At 43.6% G+C, this 18,467-nt stretch overlaps 1 protein-coding gene across 1 annotated transcript; it reads left to right on the top strand.

Moving 5' to 3' along the window:
• Positions 1-755: 755 nt before the first annotated feature.
• On the top strand, positions 756-17,937 carry TRAF1 (TNF receptor associated factor 1). The gene is made up of 11 exons (XM_068414024.1): positions 756-832; positions 2,336-2,557; positions 3,805-3,889; positions 7,414-7,512; positions 8,882-9,043; positions 11,857-11,928; positions 12,716-12,781; positions 13,505-13,942; positions 14,451-14,628; positions 14,974-15,122; positions 16,256-17,937. Exons 2-11 carry the CDS (start codon positions 2,349-2,351, stop codon positions 16,469-16,471), a joined length of 1,674 nt encoding a protein of 557 aa, XP_068270125.1. The 5' UTR covers positions 756-832; positions 2,336-2,348; the 3' UTR covers positions 16,472-17,937.
• Positions 17,938-18,467: the final 530 nt, after the last annotated feature.

Below are 18,467 nucleotides of genomic sequence, written 5' to 3' on the forward strand. Positions count from 1 at the left end.
GCATCTGCAACTTTCTCTTTTCTGACCGAATCCTAGTAGATAGGGTTGCATGTCATTTCATAGTGAACTGTGTCAGGGGAAAAGAGAACCTTCTTCTGCTAGTGAAACTTTTCTTTGTAGAAACCTTTACTGCGCTGTGAGCATCTTAAAAGGATTTGCATACATTACTTCACTTGCCTCGTGTTGTCAATACTGTCTGCATTAGAGCAGGGGGAGGGCGAGGCACAGCGAGGCTCGCTGGAGGTTTCCCAGGAGGTTCAAAAGGCAATTCACGTCTCCAGCTCCTTTACTCGGGGCGGCGGTTTCCCCCGAGCAGGCAGAGGTGTGGAGCGGGCATCTCTCACTGTCATCGCGCTCTGGGCAGGCAGGAGTTTGTGTCTGAGCTCCAGGCCCGGGTCACCGTGTCAGCCGTGATCACGGCAGTTTCAGGAACGAGCCGATTCTCCGTTTCAGCTGTCCTGGGGGCTATTGGCTCCCTCGGGCCTTTCCTTAGTCAATTCCCCGTCCCCGCGGGTCGGTGCCGGAGAGAGCCCTTCGCCAGGCCGGGGTACCGCTCGCTCCCGCCCGGGGCCGGGCTGCCCTCCCCCGGCCAGGGCACGGCCCGCTCCTCCCGGCCCCGGAGCCGCAGTTCGGGTTTCCCGCTCCTCCCGGCCTCAGCGAGGCAGCAGCCGCCGACACTCAGCCGAGCCGCCCGGCTGCATTTCCTCTGCCTGCGGCACGGCCGGCCCGACCGCGGTAAGCACCGGGGCCGGCACCGCCCCGCGGGGCTCCCGCTCCCCCCGCGCTGCGGGGCCCGGCGCGGCCTGGGCCCCTCCGGGGGCAGCGGGCTCAGGTAAGGGGAGCGGGAGGGAGGGAGAGCGGGCCCCGCCTCAGCCGCCCGCGGCCTGAGCGCCTCCCGGCCCCGCTGACGGGGAACCGGCCGCGGCCCCTCTGCCTCCCCCGGGCGCACGGGCCCGGTTCCCGCAGCGCGCCCCAGGGAGCACCCGGAGGGCAGGGGGGACTGCCCGGCCCCCGACGTGCCCCGGGGATCCTGGCCGCCCCCGCTGCTTCCTGCTGCCCACGAAGGTGCCGGCCCTCCGCCCCGCGGATGGAGGGTGCCAGGGCGTTATCGATGTAAAACCCCCGCGGGGGTGGGCTTCCAGCCCCCCGACACCGCCGGGCTCTGTTACACGGCCCGTGGGCGGTTTCCAGCGTGAGCGCCGAAGGTGTCACCTGCCCCGTCCTCACCCAGTACCAGCCCACAGCTCTGACCCCGCTTCGTGACCTCGCGGGTGCACATTCGGTGTTGCCGGTTTTAATTTATGGTTCTCGGCAGGTTGGGCAGCCCCTGCGTTTGTCGCTAAACTCCCCATCAAATGCCTGGAGAGGCCAAGTGAACTGCCTGGGCCAGGCAAGAGAAGATGCTGTTTGTTCAGAGAGGAGTGTTTGAAATCCCGGGGATGCCCTCCCCACCGCTGCTCCTTCGCCTGGCCTGGCCCAGGCAGCCTGGCTTCATTATTTAGAGACTCGTTAGTCAGTGTTACTTGTGATAATACTGAGACAGGTTATTGTGTGTCAGTACTGTTACGGGAAAAAAAAAAGATTTCTAAAGGCATTGTTATGATCAAACTGCTCTAGGTCCCTGCGTGAAAACTTCTCTTGACCTTTCCAAGCAACTGTGGAGACACCAGAATCAGTTTTGGTTGCATTTCTAAAAATATTCAACTGCACAGCTCGTGTTAACCAAAACCAATACTGAACATGCAGGACATCTTGGCACGTGTGGCTCAAGGTGTATCTGGTTAGAGCACAGGCGTTAAGCTTTCTGTGGACTTGACATTTCCCTTTTCATTTTGCCGCTAGTTTTATGACTCCAGGAAGGTCACTGTAAACACATCGGTTGCTCTGTTTCTGCATCTATGGAGTGGAATCACGAATTTTGGCTGCTGGGAATTGAAGGTGGTTGGGGATTTACTCAACAGGAAAGAATTCTGTGTGATGTGGACCCGTGGGATTGTAGCTCTAAGATGATGGCAATATTTACTTCATCTTTCTACAAGCTAAAAAACTCTGGAAAGAAAACCACAACCCTTCCTTTTTAATATGTTGTCCATTTTCATGTTGTGTTTGAGGGAAATTTTAATTCTGTGCAGTAATTTCCTGCTGGTACCTAGTCAAACCCCACTGTGACATTTAGTCACGCATGTGAGCTACAGACTCAATTAAACAGCTCACTAGATTGCTGCACAGGTTTGGAGCTGCTCGTGGACTTTGATGCCTGATATATTCTCTCACATCAAAGCGAGCGTGTGTCTGCTTGTTTGAGCACTATTTTTTTTTTCCTTATCTCTGACAGTAGTTTACTTCAGATGGCTGAGAAAACAACCAGCGGCCCGCAGGATGTTCCTGGCTCTTCTCCTGATGAAAACGAATTTCCTTTCGGATATCCCACTAACATTTGTGAGGATGTGCCCGATCAGAAGTACCTGTGCAGCAACTGCAATAACGTTCTGAAGAAAGCCCTGCAAACGCTCTGCGGCCATAGGTACTGCTCAGCCTGCCTGTTCTGGATTGTCCGGTAGGTCCTCGCGACGCAGGGTCACACCGCCGGGGCAGCTTCTGTGGCTGTAAGTGCTCCTGAGAGCTGCTTTGTGCCACTGTGCTCAGCAGATGAGCCTGTGGCTACCTGGCCCACTGGCTCACAGTCACTTTCCTATCTGAAGTACTTGCCCGTGGTGGACTGCAGGCTGCTCTCTACCTGCTTCTTGTTTCCAGTGTGAAAGCCTGCAGGGTGGGGAAGGCTGGGTTACTGCGCTTGGCACATGGCAGTTTGTCTGGGTGTAAGTGTGAGATAATGATACTGATTTAACCTTGAAGAACTAGTGCAAGGCTGACTTAATACCTGCACGGGACTTTATAGTCCTTTGGTAAGTGATGTTAGGGGATTTTAATGAACATTATCTTAGAGTTTTATTTTTAATAACTCAGCTGGGTCACTTCATGTTAAGGTGCTGCTGCCATTAGTGCCAGTGACAGCCCTTGTCCTGGAGAACCTGAAAACCAGGGGCTAGGTGGGAATTTGCTTTGATTGATTAGCCACTTCTCTCCTGCCTTTCTTTCGATAATTATGCCTTGGTCCAGAGCCTTTGGGAAAGGGTATGTGTGTCCTGCAGCGGGGAGGTGGAATTGCAGTATAATTCCATGAATATGAGCTGACTTTAGCTTTGATGTTTTGGAAAACAGCAGCTGTCAAGATTCAGTGACTGGGCTTTAGTACTGGCTAAGTAAGTCCAAAGCCTGCTACTGCGCTTCCTCATGGATGGTATTAGTAAGCCAGTTTGTGTATGCCAGTTCATGCAGTCCCAGCTCAGATCACAGTGTGGGGCAGCTGAAAAGCTGAGTCAATGCACTGGCCACTTGTGATTTGAAGATCAATGTATAATAATGTAAAAATGTATTGAAATTAATGTATTTGACCAACTTACATAAATCCATTACTGTAAATCTAGAACAAAGCCCCTTAATGAAGCAAGGTAAACTGTAAATTCAGAAAACTGTCAGCAGAACATAACCCAAATTGTTTTATCTTATGTTGCTGAAATACAGATAAGATTTGTGGTCCTGGTCCTAGTCTCGAGGAATAGAACAGCAGGGATTTTTTGATGTCAGTGTGTTCAAGAATTGGCCCTTTAATGAACAAGGACTATGGATTCTGAGTGGAAATTGCAATTTCCATGTTTCTATTTGTGTCAGTGTCTGTAGAAAGACCTCCTAAACTACAGTACACCAGCTGATTGTTATTTCATTCTTCTTTCTTTTTGCCAGAAACAATAAAAATGCCATTTGCCAGAAATGTAAAGAGGAAGATCCCAGCACTTTAAGTGAGGGAAGCATGTTGGCAGAAGAAAGGGTGAGTTGTAGTTCACAGTTCATTAATTTATCATTAACCATTCTCCAGGCTACTCTATAGTCATCACTGGACTACAGTTTAGGAAGGAATAATATAAAATGTGATAGCAACTGATAGTCACACATGTTAACTTATGCTTTAGTCATTTGGATTTCCCACAGTTTTTGATTTAAAAAATATAATGGCAGCCTTAGGACTTTCCAAGTCTGTCAGGTTCTGCAACATAAAATCCCTCACTCTTCCATATAATTAATTTATTGTTTCAAAGTAAGCGGTGCTTTCCTACTTGTAATAATATGTCTTACCTGTTACTTGCTATCCTTAGTAAGTATCCTGGTGGATTTTCCAATCTCATGGTTCTCTGTACCCTTCAAACACGTTACCAAACTTACAGGTGGAGCATCCCTAAGAAAAAAAGCTAGAGTGTCAGCTAGCCAGCTGAATTGCCTAGAAAGTATTGCGACAGCCAGAGTATCTGGAGGAAATAGTGGAAAACATAAAGCTGAACGTAATAATTGATAAAAACTATACAGTGCCAAATGTTTCATCTCTAATTTCATGGCGCAGATCTCTTTTGCTGTTGTGTGATTTTCCAGGCAGGTCGCTGCACTATTCTGTATCCTGAATACAAACCGGGCCACAGGGCTCAGTCCCAGCTTGTCTTTTTCCCTCCGTTGTGGTTACGTGCAGGGATACCAAGAGGTGCACATTCTGTCTAATTTTTTTAGGGAAAAATGAAACCTGATAGGCAGCTGGCAGTGAGGTGAAAGACAAAGTTTAGGAAGTGGCTCCAGCAAAACAGTGAATCTGCAGTTGATGCTGAACTTGGTAATATCTCAGAAAAAAATCCTCAATTCCACAATAAATTTCCCAGTAACAGAATTTCATGCATCATTTAACCACAAATAGGTACAGCTAAACCCTTATGAACTTCTTACTCTATGTAAAACTGTCAGTTCTCTTATTACTTTGGGATTTCTCTTCTGTGGGATTATCACTAAGTCTGCTGGGACTTTCTCAAAATCTGTGTGTGGGTTGTTGTAAACAGGGCCCCACTCTTGCAAGCTGATCTGCCTGGGCAGATTCTTATGCCTGTTGAGAGTCCAGATGAAGTCAACCACCATGAAGGCATGAGGATCTGCCCGTATAGATCAACTTACAACAAATGGTTGGAGTTTGTAAACAACGCAAACAATGAAGATCATTTAGCAAGTTTATTCTTCTTATCTGTGCCTGATAATCTCTGCTTTACCTTTGCTGTGGTTTTGCTTGATGTTTATTTCCTATGCTATCTGTTTATGTGTTTATATTTTAAATAAGATACCTACACAAGGAAAAGACAGACCCTATCAGGATGTGTATTTGCCCTAGTTTATCCCACGATCTGTTTCTGTGGTAACTCCCATCCCTTCCCTGGTACACTTTCAATTTATGATCCCTTCCTATGCAACATCTACTTCAAGTCTCATCATGGTGCTGTTCATCAGTATCAGTTACTGATCATCCTGACCACATGATCTGTAGACCAGAGTCCTCCCTTAGCTAGAAGCCATAAGATACCCATCATGGGGGTCAGAGCACCAAGGAGTAGTGTGTCTGGCAGCGGTTCTTGGATGGGACATGGCAGGGGACCTCCACTTGTGTCACAGCCAGCTCTGGGACAGGCAGGTCTGCGCAGGTGTGTGTGCCACGACAGCCACCCATGATCAACAGCAGCAGCACCTGCACCAACATCTTCCTTTGAAATAGCTGAAATGAAAGAGGGCAGATGGGCAACTACAATACATCGAATCAGAGAGAAATATTTTCCGTTTCCTTCTGTTTGACCTAGAGCACTTTTCTGTCAGTGGGAGTCATCTCATTTACTGTATGAGGGTCTGACTCAGGTCCTTAAAGAAGTTCTGTGCAAACTTAGGTTCCCAGATACAAGGGCACAGGTTCAGATGAATATTTTGAAGCAGTGACCTGTGCAGGTAAAAGAAGAGATGAGGATTTCCTGCCTTGGTTTTGACCTGAGTAGTGTCCATAATGATTTAGCAACTACAAGCGTGAAACAAAAAGCACAGGGAATGCACGTAGTAGTAAGAAACGCATGCGCTGCTGGGGCTGTCCCTGTAGTTAAATATATTTTAAATGATCTGGTTTGTAATGTCAGGAAATTCCTTGAGTTTTTCTCTTATGACACAGGGAAAAAGCCACCATGTGCCTGATAACTTGAATTTCTTTTCTTTGATTTTGCTCATAAATTAGGCTAGAATGTTTTAGAGGATGGGGCTGGTATGCTTTTACTAATTGTGCATTGATTGCCAGCTTATTACGTAAACTTTTGCATATATGCACACGGAGCCATACATGTGTTTGTACAACCTACATGATTTTCTTAAATTCCTTGTTTGTGGAGTTGTTTGCAATTTGTGTGCAAAGTTCTCCTGGGGTGGACTTTACTTGCAGGTTGAGATTAGGAAAGGAGTTTCTAGGAGACCCCACATATAGAATGTTATCTCCTTGTTACCATTAGTAGCATTGGCTGTGCTGCTTTTGTGTGATTTAATATGACAAATGCAGGTAAGTGCAAACATCTCGTATCTAGATTAAAAAAAAACGATTAGGAATGTTGATTCTGATCGTTTTGGTTGCTTATTTTTTTTTAGCTCGTTGTGTAGAATTTCAGTACCTTTATTGAAATGTGGGCATCATTTGTAAATACGTTCCCCCCTCTGTTTGTAAAGCTTCCCCCCAACCAGCTCTTGCCTTGCTCTGTGTTACGTTACATGGGAAATCTGCAGTCCTCTGTGTTGTGTACTTACCACCAGAGTCTCTAAAACCATGCCATTAACTTTAGTAGGGCTTCTTCTTGTGTCAGTGTACCTATTTTGATTGTGCAAGATGTAATATTAAAAGTGTGTAGTGTTTCATAATTTGCATAATAATTGTACATTTTTTCATGGTTAACATCATAAAAAAATCTACGTAGTGCGAAAAAACCCCACTCCCATATGGTTTACATTTCTTTAGCACACAGTGCCATACTAAATGAAAACAGCCATGGTCTGAGAAATGCACTCTCGCTGCAGAACAGTCTCAAGTCCTCTCTGCAGCACGTTTAGGAGGTGTTAATGACCCCAGTAATGAAATGCATTCATTAGGACTGGCACATGGCAGCACCCTGTAGTTAGGGTCCTGTCAGCACATTCATTGCATGTGACATATTTCAGGCTTCTGTGAAAAGAAACTTAAAATAATAGCTGTAATTGGCTGGGCTTATTTTCAGTAAATTTATATCACATCAAGTAGTTTATTTTTGAACCATACGAAAGAAATTATTTAATAGTTATTTGGGCTTCTACTACACTAAGATTAACTTGCTAGGTTAGAGAGTCTTATGGCAGTGCAGTAAATTTAAAAAAAATAAGGGTTTTATCAAGATCTGAAATTTTGACACAGTCACCTTATTCCTCTGTCAAAAATGCATGCTGGAGTACTTTCTGACCAGTGTTTTTGTCCTTACTGTGTTTACTTTCCAGGCTTTTGGTGATGCTGCCATTAATAAGGAGATTTCTGAACTCAAAGTACACTGTGTGACCCTTGGATGCAGTTGGTCTGGCATCATGAAAAATTTTGAAGTACGTTTAAAGGCAGTTTATTTAGATTAACATGCACTCTTACTTGAATGGGGACAGAAAGACAATGAAACTAGGTTCTCAGCAAACACAAATTAATGTAACTTCATTAGGATCAGCAAAAGGATCATGATTTATAGCAACAGAGTATCTAAAAACATGCTGTTAACTTTAGTAGGGCTTGGACCCAGTCCAGAGCATCCTGAATGATTCTGAAATTAATGTTGCACGAATTTACATCCACTATGATCTGTGAATCTGCCATGCAAATTAGAATGATGAAAAAATGCAGATAATTCTGATACTAAAGCAGCTCTGTTTTGGTCCACTGGTGTAGGAACAGAGGGTCTTTCTGCATTTGTAACAGGGAGTCTGCTGTGTACCTTGTATGACTGTGTATCTGATAAGCATTTGAGGTGCTGCTGCCTTTTCTTTGCTAATTTTGCACCAATTTTCTATTTGAGTGTATTCCTCTTTAAGGAAAAAACCTACCCAGTTTGCTTAGCACCATAGTTTTGAGAATTGGAGCCGCTCTCAGCGTGAATACCTGGCAAAATTGATTTGAGAGTTGGGCGTGTGATTGAAATTGGCATTTCTGAGCCTGTTCCGTAGGGGACAGCCATCTCCCTTTACAGACAAAATCAGTTGTGACACAGCGCCTACAGAAGCTTCAGTAAAAGAGGTCAGAGTAAACAGTTGTTATTGAAATACCGTGTTTTTAAGAATCTGAAAGTAGACCTGTTGGATGTAGTTATGAAAGAAGTAATGCTGATATTTTTCCTTGTTGAGATGAGAGGATTCAAATAGTGAAAAGGAAACGTTTTATAAGTTATTTTTAATATGGGGAAGGGTTGTGTCCTAATTCTTGCATGGAAGATGTCAGATGTCCATTCTTTTATGCTAAGCAGAGATGTCAGCAGGCTAACCACATTCATCCTACCAGCCAGAGCAGAATGGTCTCAGTGCTCAAAAAAAACCCTAAACCCCAGAAAATATCAAAACCACAAAACCTCCCCAAAAAACCCCAGGCTAAAATTTAGGGATCCTCTAAGACAAGGAAAAAAAGCTGGGACCAGGATCATGTTTTCAAACAAAAGCACTAGAGAGAGACACTTCAAGGGAGATCTTATGTTTGATTTATCAAATGGTGCTTGTTGTTTGTTGGGGTTTTTTTTTAAGTTAAGAATTAACAAAAAAGCCCCAGTAAAGTTGGTGAATTTTTCACCAGTAATCTTGGTAACATCGTGGAGTGGGACTTTACCCAAGCTTAGAAGAAATGCAAAGCAAAGATTGAGACTGGCAGCATGGAGACTATTAATAGATAAATGTGTATCTGCGGTTTACATTTTGATTTATAACTTTTTACTTCCAGGAGCATCAGAGCTTATGTGAATATGCTTTAATCCCTTGTCACACTGGTTGTGGACACATGGTGATGAGAAAGAAACTTGCAGATCATTTGGAAAATGGATGTGTTAATAATGTGACCATGTGTCAGAAGTGTAAGCGGAGCTTATCCAGTAGTGAATACCAAGTAAGAGCATTTCTGTGTTTCAATTGAGGGCTTTATATTAACAGCTTGAATAATCTATCGTGACATTTTTCATCCTGATTTCATGAATGCTATTGCACTTGGAGAATATTTAATTTTCCTGAGTTTGCTATTTTTCCATGCATGTGTTGGAGGGAAAAAATGAGCTGTATTTGATAGTCTGCTTGTGATGTTACAACAGAGAGAGGAATATCTGTGAGCCCATCCAGGGCTTGGGCAGCTCCTGTCTCAAACCATGTGTTCCAGTATGAGGTAGGTGAGAAGCAGAAGAACACAGATGGTGGCAGGGAAGAGATCTTGAAAGTGGCCGGAGTATTATTCAAACTAAAACTGCCCACAAGTTTGTGAGAAAGGCTTTTGTCAGATGGTATTTCTATTAGATGTGATCAGGTATAACTCTCCAAATTAGCAGCAGTGTCCATATAGACCAGGAAGAGCGTACTCGGGATCTGACACAAATTTCTCAGTGACTATTTAAACATATTTGTTTTATATTTTTAATATATTTTTATATTTTATATGTTTAACTTGTGTTTCCCACTGTTTTGACAGGGACTTGCAAAATGTGTGTGTATATACCCTATATATATATATGCACAGAGTAACAGTAGTCTGTTCCCAGCATTTGCTCAAAATCCTCTTTAAAACAACCTTTTTGTTGTGAGTATCTCAAAAATGTAGCCTGAAGTAAGCAGGAGTGGATGGTTTTGCATGTCATAACTCACAGACTTATGCCTTTCCAAATACTGAGTTTGAGATTCACTCAACATGGGAGTAACAGTCCCTCTGGGGTAAGAGTAAGGTGCTCTTGCTAAAATAGCCTTCTTGGGAAACTTTTGCATGTGCTTTTCATATCTGAGTAACTCTTACAGAGAGAGAAGAATATCTGGACCCAGGCACATTTTACCAGAGCTAAATCCAGTGTCTGTTTCAGAGGGACCGTCGATACCAGAAGGTGGCAACACTTAATCCCTTTCAGCCTCTGTAAGAGCAGTAGGCAGGCAGGAGGAGGAAACCTGAGCTGTGAGTGTTCCCTGAGCGCCTTGCTCTTTTCAGAGGTCTGTGATACCGCAGATCCACCTCAGCTGGCTTCATTTTCCTGCAGTGAAGAACTGTTTTCCTCCCACTCATTCCGGTTAGCTATCATCTAATTAATTTTTTGGTCAGGAAACCTTGGCAACCAAGCAGGGGATTGGCCTTGAGATGTTGATTTTTCTCTGCCTGCCTTAGTTAGTATTTGTAAAATTGGAATTTTGCTGGTTACATGATCTGCTTTATTAAACTTGCAGTTACATGACATATGAATTTTGATTATTTGTGTCTATTCCATATATCTACAATCCCCTGGGAGCAAACAGTAAGTTTTGGGCACTGCTCTTACTTTCTCCATCTTAGCCGATCAGTTATCGGTCTTGTGATTTTTGCATTTCCATATTTTAAAGAAACTTCTCACCAGCCTCTCTCCCCCTCAAGAAATCAGCGATCTGAAGGAGGCAAATAGCAGAAAGGAAGAAAATAAAGGCATACTTTGTGCAACAGCTCAGCTGTAGAGTGTTAATAAATGAGTCAGAGAGTGAGAAATACCCATGCTGTATTTCTGAGGATCAAAAGAGAAACCTCAGGACTCTTTGCAGGGGAGACTTGAAGGTTGCTGGAATGGCTTTATAAAAAAATTTTTAGACTGATATAGGAAATGTACTGGCATGCAAAGGCGTTTATAAAGATTAAAGACAGCCCCCCTGAACAGTATGAACTGAAAGCTGTCAGTTGCTGTGTTAAATACACGTATTACAGTTGTATGAGCCAATGGCAGGAGGATTACTGATGGCAGGAGGATTACTGTACCCTTCTTGGAGCCAGAAATGGCAGGAAGTCTCACGTTAGTGGTAATACATTTTGCATTAGCACATCATGATGGAAAATTTGGATTCCAGCCTTCAAACTGTTAATAAGCAGGATGCAAGGTCTGCACATTAAGCAAACTATATGAAGTCAGTGCAAGAAGAGTTTATAGCTGGGTTTCCTGTATATTTGCTTTCTATTCTGTAATCCACCTGCATGTCATTGCATGTATATATGTGTGTACATATGTGTGTGTGTTTGTGTGCACATAACTGTGGTTTGAACTGGGCAAGACTTGTACCTTGCCAATCTTGTATCAGATTTCCCAGGGTGACCTTGCAAAGCATCTGTAAGTAGTTTCCAAAAGCTCTGGGCCCCATAAGCGAAAGATCACACTTTGTACTTTCACTTAACAGGTATTGCATCTGGAGATCCACGGCTGAACACGCCTGCTAGGCTGAGAAGAGGAGTAATCAGCCTGGAGGCTTAGCTTGAGAAACCTCCAAGCCTGCAACACATTGTACAGGGGCCAGCAGCACCCGCTTGTAGCAGATGTGCTTTAGTCCCACATTTCTGAATGTTACTTCCCCTAAAAAGAAGGCAGAGGACTCTGCAGCCTAGTGCGTGATGAGGTCCAGAGTGGGCCCCCTCTGGACAGGGGTACAGGATTTTGCACCACGTGTTGTGGAGCTCCCAGTGCTCCTGGGGAAGTTACCCTTCCTTCCTTTACTCTTCCTTCAATCCACACCTTCCAGGAAGAAAGCAAGAAACTTATTGTAAACTTTTTCTTCCGTAACACAGAATTTCTTGCAGAAAAGCCTCTCAAATCCCCAAGCTTCTGTAAAATGGGAATAGCATTCCCAAACACAAGCTTTGTTTCAAAGACTCCTAAATAACGATGCTCAATGATTTTTGTAACACACTGAATTCTTTTCTTCTTGTTTTAATGACAGGAACATTCATGTGAAGGCAATTTATGTAAGGAACCAAAACGTGTGCAAACAGAAGCAGCATCAAAGGAAAAGGTAGGTAAAAGATGAGTGAATGCAATACAGCTTTATTTAAATTCATAAAAGGATCACTTGTTCATTTAGATTTAATGAATATCTGAGAACATCTTCAGATATGGCAGTTGTATCTGGGCACTTTTTACATCCCAACATAGCTCTGCTGACTACCTTCTCTTCCCTGCTCCCACAATTAACTTTATTAAATTATCTTCCTAATTAGCCTTACAAAAATGGGGAAAAGTTTGTTTCCTTTCAAATACTCAGGGAGAGCCACATGAGCAAAAGAAGAGTATGCTGTATAGCAGCATATTTAAAGAGACAGGCTTCTGGTTGGGAAGGAGACTAAATCTGAATGTAAGTCACAGCTTTTGGTCTGATAGATCCGTTCATTCCCAGGACGTGCTGCACGACACAGCTCTTCTGTGCAGGAAGAGGGTTGGCGTGGCTGTGTGCATGGTGTTACCCACTGTGCTGGGCCACTTTGCTCACTGGCATCTTATTCATGAGAAGTTGTTACTAGGGGATCACTGTGGTTTGTTAAATTATGTTATATCATTATGGGGTCTGTTAGATGGACACCTAACTGCCAGGCTGCATGCAAGAAGCTTGCAATCAGCCACACTCTTGGTTGATTTACCAATCAATTTTCAAAGCTGGTTGGATACAATAAGCTGCAGTAATGCCTTGACTTGTATGAACCTGATTTATAGCTGCTGGGATTGTGGCCTAGTTGTTTGTAGGTGAATAAAAGAATCCCTTTCAATTGGTAGTTGATTATTTTATTTCTTTTTTTTTTCAACAGAACCACTCTACACCCTTAATCAACAAGGATGGATGTCGTTTTTCTGAAGTGGGCTGTTCATTCCGGGTGAGTGAAACTGCTGCCTTCAGGAAGGTCTCAAGTGTCCAGCTCAGCACTGTGCCGTTGGGCTAGCCAGCCTTTGTGTTCGAGGTAGCAGGCCTTGATTTAAATATATCTTTAAGAAAAGAGAGAAAGTCTACCCACTTTTAGTAGACCAGCAGAGGTGATGCTGGAATTGCCATGGTTACACAGTGTGTGTAAGGTGCAGTTCAGCCTGTGATACTGTATCCTGCACTGTGCAGCCACTTCAGATAAAAATAGAAGTTTATTACGATTCTGCTGGCTTGTCAGATACGCTGTTCTACTCTGTTGTGGATATTCCCTTCAGGGCAATGCCTCTTAAGACAGTATCGGGTCTTCTTTGAATTTAGGTGGCATCTGTTGCCTTGTCTCATCTTTTGTGCCCAGTATATGTATTAAATATTGGCTTATTTGAGAATCTTGCTGGGACTCTGCCTGGCATCCTGTTTAATACAGAAATTGTAGACAATTGTTTTCTTTTTATGTAGCACGTGTACACATGTGAACACATAGCCTGAACTGATCACTGGAGGGCTTGTTGGTTTTCCTCTCTCCACGTCTCCTCTCAGTTGGCTGCTATGTAGCTGGACCTGTATCTTGTGGTTTTTCCATCTCTGTCTCTCCCAAGAAGCTGAATTGATTGATTTGGCCCCTGGCCAGTTATGGTAGTTGTACAGGGAGTGTATTTACAGTGTCTTCTTCTTACAGGGAAGCAAAGAGAAGATAAAGGAGCATGAAAAAAGTGCAGTTGGGGCCCACATGCTGCTTCTGCTGCAGCACATAAAGCAGCTGAAGGCAAGCTTGTGCACTGCTGTCAAAGCTGCACATGGTTTCATCCCACAGTCAGAGCTGAATGGGAATGGTGCAGGAAAAAGCATCTCTGATCTGCAGATCCCCACGGGGCTGGAAATCAACGGGGATCTAGAAGTAGACTGTGTTCCTGGATCTTCTGTTTCTGAAGATGCATCTCTTCTGCAACAACTTGTGAGGGAGAAAGTGATTTCTGAGCTCGAAAATAAGCTACATGTGTTTGAGAATATTGTGGCAGTGCTCAATAAAGAGGTCGAGACCTCTAACTTGGAAATCACGGCCTTTCGGAGACAAAGTGAACTTGATCAAAATATAATACGAGGCCTTGAGCTGAAGGTAAATAGTTACGATAAGCATTGTCTGTGTGCTTGTTCCATAGATAACAAATATTTACATATATCAGTGAGAGGTGGTGTAGAGATCAGGGCAGGGATGGGCACAGGAATATGAGCTGTGAAGTGCTAAGTTCTGGACACATCTACAGGATCTTTTTGGTGTTTGGGATAATTTTTCAAATGAGGATCTCTAATATTTGTTATCTAAATCCGTGTTTAGGTACCTAGGTATTCCTGAGTGTTTTGACTGTTCAGAATTTGCCATGCTCAGACTGTGAGCAAGCAAGACAGTTGTTGAACTGACTGATCCTCTTAAAGCAGCATTATGCCTGGAAGACCAAACAACCATCTATCCGGTTGTTTGCCCTGTGTGTTGACACATAACTGCCACTTAATAAGAACTCAAAGGAGACCCTCCACAACATGAGGACTCCAGAATGATTCTGCTACTTCTGCAGCACAACAGCCTGGAGAGGTGCATTGACTAAGAACTGACTTGCTTTTTCTAGATTGCAGAGTTGCACCGGTGCCTGGTGCAGAAGGATGCAGGCCTGAGTAGTCTTCATAAGAGTCTTCTGTTCTCTGAGCAAGCTTCCTACGATGGAGTCTTTCTGTGGAAAATAACAGATGTTGGCAGGAAGTTACAAGACTCTGTGACTGGAAGAACTGTCAGTTTGTATTCACCAGGTAAAACACAGCACGTACACGTGCGTTAGCAAAACCCAGGCCTTTAGAAAACCCACTGATTTCTCTAGAACAGTGCTTTCTGCAGCAGTTATCTCTCATGTGAGAAGTAATTTGATTAGGTAGAATACGCTTGTGTGGCTAATAACAGGTGATTTTCACCAGGGCATGAGGCACTAGAAGATTCCAACCACTGGATTTTCATTGCTTATAATCTGTAGGGTGTACGGATTTGTCTGTTCTCATCTCTGTGATAGCAAAACAAGTCATACACTATCTTTTCCCATATGCCAGAACACTCATTATGTCTTTTTTAAGGCTTTACTAATGAAGAATTCCAATTTTCAGCTTTCTACACTGCGAAGTATGGCTACAAGGTCTGTCTGAGGGTTTATCTGAACGGGGATGGGACAGGAAAAGGAACCCACGTGTCCCTGTTCTTCGTTGTCATGAAAGGAGACTACGATGCTCTGCTCCCATGGCCTTTCCGACACAAGGTAAGAAGGGCAACCTTTTCATATCTGATCCTAGCACAAACCCACTACTTCTCCCAGTGAACACAAGGGGACTTTTTCTCAGTTTAGTGGAATTTGGAGCATTTTCCCATTTTCCTCCCTGATGGCTATTAGCCATACTCTAATCTTGGGTAATAATTTGTCTCTGAATGGAGTGATTTACACGCAGGGAAAGCTTCCGTACTTTCCCTTGTAGGATTTTCAGACACCAGAATACTGGTGTTTGATGTATCCCAACCTGTGTCCACCTGGGCTAAAGCCAGAGACACAGTTTTTCCTGGCTCTTGCTGTACGTAGATACTATCAGTTTATGAGGGAATCATGATTCCCTGCCTGAAGCAGAGGCGTTAGAAATGTGAGGTTAGAGTTCTACTTACAAACGTGCCGTAGATGTCTTACATGATCCTGATCTGTTTTTTTCTCATTTTATAAGTGCAATCTGATAATGGCAGCAATGGTTAAAGCAGTGGAAGTACGCCCAGGGGTTCTGATCTCTGTTCTAGCACTTGCCCTTGTGTGGTAATAATTCCATAAGCCTTTCACATAAATAGCCATACTACCATTTAGCGGCCAAAAAAAAATAGAAATCAAAGTTCCCAGTCCTGACTGTGTTAAAAACTTGTTAGACAGATTTCACATTTAAAGAGCAGTGAGTTAATAAAAGTGGTAATGAGGTGGGGAGGTTCTATACTGATATTTAGGTTGTGTTTTTTACATATTTGCATTCAACCACTGAGCTGTTTCTTTTGATTCCAAACCACAATAACAGAATGAATGTAATGACTGTAACCAAACGCGGGGTTTATTTAAGTTGTCAGTATAGAGAGAGGAAAAAAAGTCTTTGGACTCTGCAGTTCTCTACCAAGAAATAATTCCTCACTTTATTTAATTTTATTCTACGGGTGGCAAAGTTTTAAACACTTCATCTGGGAACTGTTACAATCTCCCTTGTTCGCATTAGCTGACCTTGCGGGTTGCAAAACGTTCATTATAATTTGTATGTAATTATTGATAGAGCATCCAGCTGCTTTTGCAGCATGTTTGCCCTTCTGTCTCTGATACTTTCTGGTTTTTTTCAGTTCAGTAACTCATCATTGCCACATTCTGTCTTTCAGGTTACATTTATGTTGCTTGACCAAAGTAACAGGGAACATATTATTGATGCATTTCGCCCGGACCTGACTTCTGCTTCATTCCAGAGACCAGTGAATGATATGAATGTTGCAAGTGGCTGTCCCATGTTCCTCCCTTTGTCCAAACTACAGTCACCTAAATATGCCTATGTGAAAGAAGACACCCTTTTCCTTAAATGCATTATAGAAACAAATTAGTGAATTGATCGTGTGTCTCAGTTTGTGCTTATTGATGACCTTGAAAGCAGTGAGTTGTGGGATAGCATTTGTAGCTTGAATTCCTGATACCAGATGATTTATTTCTTGCTATTTATTTTAGACCTGTATTTATGTGCTCAGTACAGAGATTAGGAAGAATTTCTTTTCAGAAAGGGTTATTAGACATTGGAATGGGCTGCTCAGGGAGGTGGTGGAGTCACCATCTCTGGAGGGGTTTAAAAAAAAAGACTGGACATGGCACTTAGTATCCTGGTCTAGTTGACAGGGTGGTGTCAGGGCAACGGTTGGACTTGATGATCCCTGAGGTCTCTTCCAACCTGGTTGATTCTGTGATTCCGTGAGATGTTCTATTGCATCAGAAGTTTCCTTGGGGAAGTTACCTCTTGTATTTCCACAGGAGTCATTTGACTTTCCCATTTCTGTCATGGAGCTCTGAGGGTTGTTAACCGCTGGGAGGTCCAGAGCTGCCAGTCCAAGCAGTGGGAAGGACCCCTCAGTAGCTTCCTTTTAAAGTGTTCAGTTGCTTCGTGAACCTTCAAGGCAAGCGACTTATTAGAAAGTATTGATCTTTCTTTTCTTGCTTAATTCTTGGTATGTGCTCTGATGTTTAAGTCTTTCCACACACTAAAATAGAAGTAACTACTAGAAATGTTTTTGTCCTTTTTTTTTTTTAAATAGATGTAAGGAATAATTTTTTTTTATAAGCAAATCAAGCTTGGAAATGTCTGGATGTGCGCAAAGTTTGAATGCTACACCTCATCCCCTGCTTACCAGCTGTGTGACAGAATCAGTGGAGTTGAGCTGGGTTTTGGTGCAGCAGTTCCTGAACCTCCAGCAAACTCACACCCCAGTACAGCTCGTCCAGGACCGTGAGCCGTTCCGCGGGCCAGAGGGGACTGCAGTGCCCAAAGCCAAGCCCTGATCTTGCGCACAGAGGCAGGTGTGTGTAAGTGAAAAGCCTTTATGCAATGACTTTATTCCTTTTCCCTTTGCAATATTTCCCACGTCTCAGCTGAAAACACGAAGCCAACAGACAATATTGTCCCTGCTGTGTGAGAAGGGAGAGGAGAAACTGTTTGTCCACTTATATTTTGCAAACCATGGAAACTGCAGCCGCTAGCAGAGCTGGTGAAATGTCATGTGCTGTGAGTAACCTCCAGCCTGGCTGCCGGCAGAGGAAGAGATTTTGCAAATCTCTCTATCTTGACAGCATCCTTTAAAATAATTAGTTGTGATGAAGCATCAAATTTCAAAAAAAACCCACCCTATAAACAAATATCTGTCAAAGCTTGTTTGGGAAGGAACTGGCTATTCTTTGCCATCACACACACAGTCTCTCTCTCTGTCTGTCCTTTTTTTTCCTCTTCTGTGCTTAAAATGTTCTTTCAGGGACAGAAAGTTATTTTCCCAGTAATGTGCCAGACCCTGTAACCACACTGGAATAATATGCCTAAAAATACTATGCTTTTCGTGGCTGTGTCATTTTGACAAGTGCTGTATTTATTACAATCATTCATATTTTCTTACGATTTTATTTATTTCCTAAATAAAGCTTGCTGGCTTAAAAAAAGGTTTGTGTGTTATTTTCACTGTAAAATAGGGAATGGAGTGACTTGGAGACACGGTGACAGCGGTTTGCTATAGAAACAGCTGAGCAGTGCTGCAAAACTCACTGGTTTCTGCTGTAGTAGCACCGAGCAGGTTCACCCGCCGCAGGGCCCAGCCGTGCTGTGGCCGCTGACCCGGAGATAACCAGCCCCTGTCCTGGAGAGCTGATGATGCCAACAGTCAACCGAGGCGCCTGGGAGGAAGTGCCTGGCCTGTGGTCCTGCAGGAGATGGGTAGAAATCTGGGGAATGAACCCTGAAGCATCTCTGGTGTGGGTGCCATAATGATAGGGTCACCTTCTCTTTGCCTCTGGAAGTTGGTCATCGTACAACCCGATGTATGATGGGGATTTGACCTGGAAAATGGA

This window comes from Nyctibius grandis, chromosome 16 (genome assembly GCF_013368605.1).
Source record: "Nyctibius grandis isolate bNycGra1 chromosome 16, bNycGra1.pri, whole genome shotgun sequence".
Lineage (NCBI taxonomy): Eukaryota > Metazoa > Chordata > Aves > Nyctibiiformes > Nyctibiidae > Nyctibius > Nyctibius grandis.

What these genes read in the sequence shown, in the direction of transcription:
- TRAF1 (XM_068414024.1), top strand. Translation starts at nt 2,349, where the DNA reads ATGGCTGAGAAAACAACCAGCGGCCCGCAGGATGTTCCTGGCTCTTCT. An exon ending in GCATGTTGGCAGAAGAAAGG is followed by an intron (nt 3,890 to 7,413) that starts GTGAGTTGTAGT and finishes TTTACTTTCCAG; the next exon opens with GCTTTTGGTGATGCTGCCAT. An exon ending in TATCCAGTAGTGAATACCAA is followed by an intron (nt 9,044 to 11,856) that starts GTAAGAGCATTT and finishes TTTTAATGACAG; the next exon opens with GAACATTCATGTGAAGGCAA.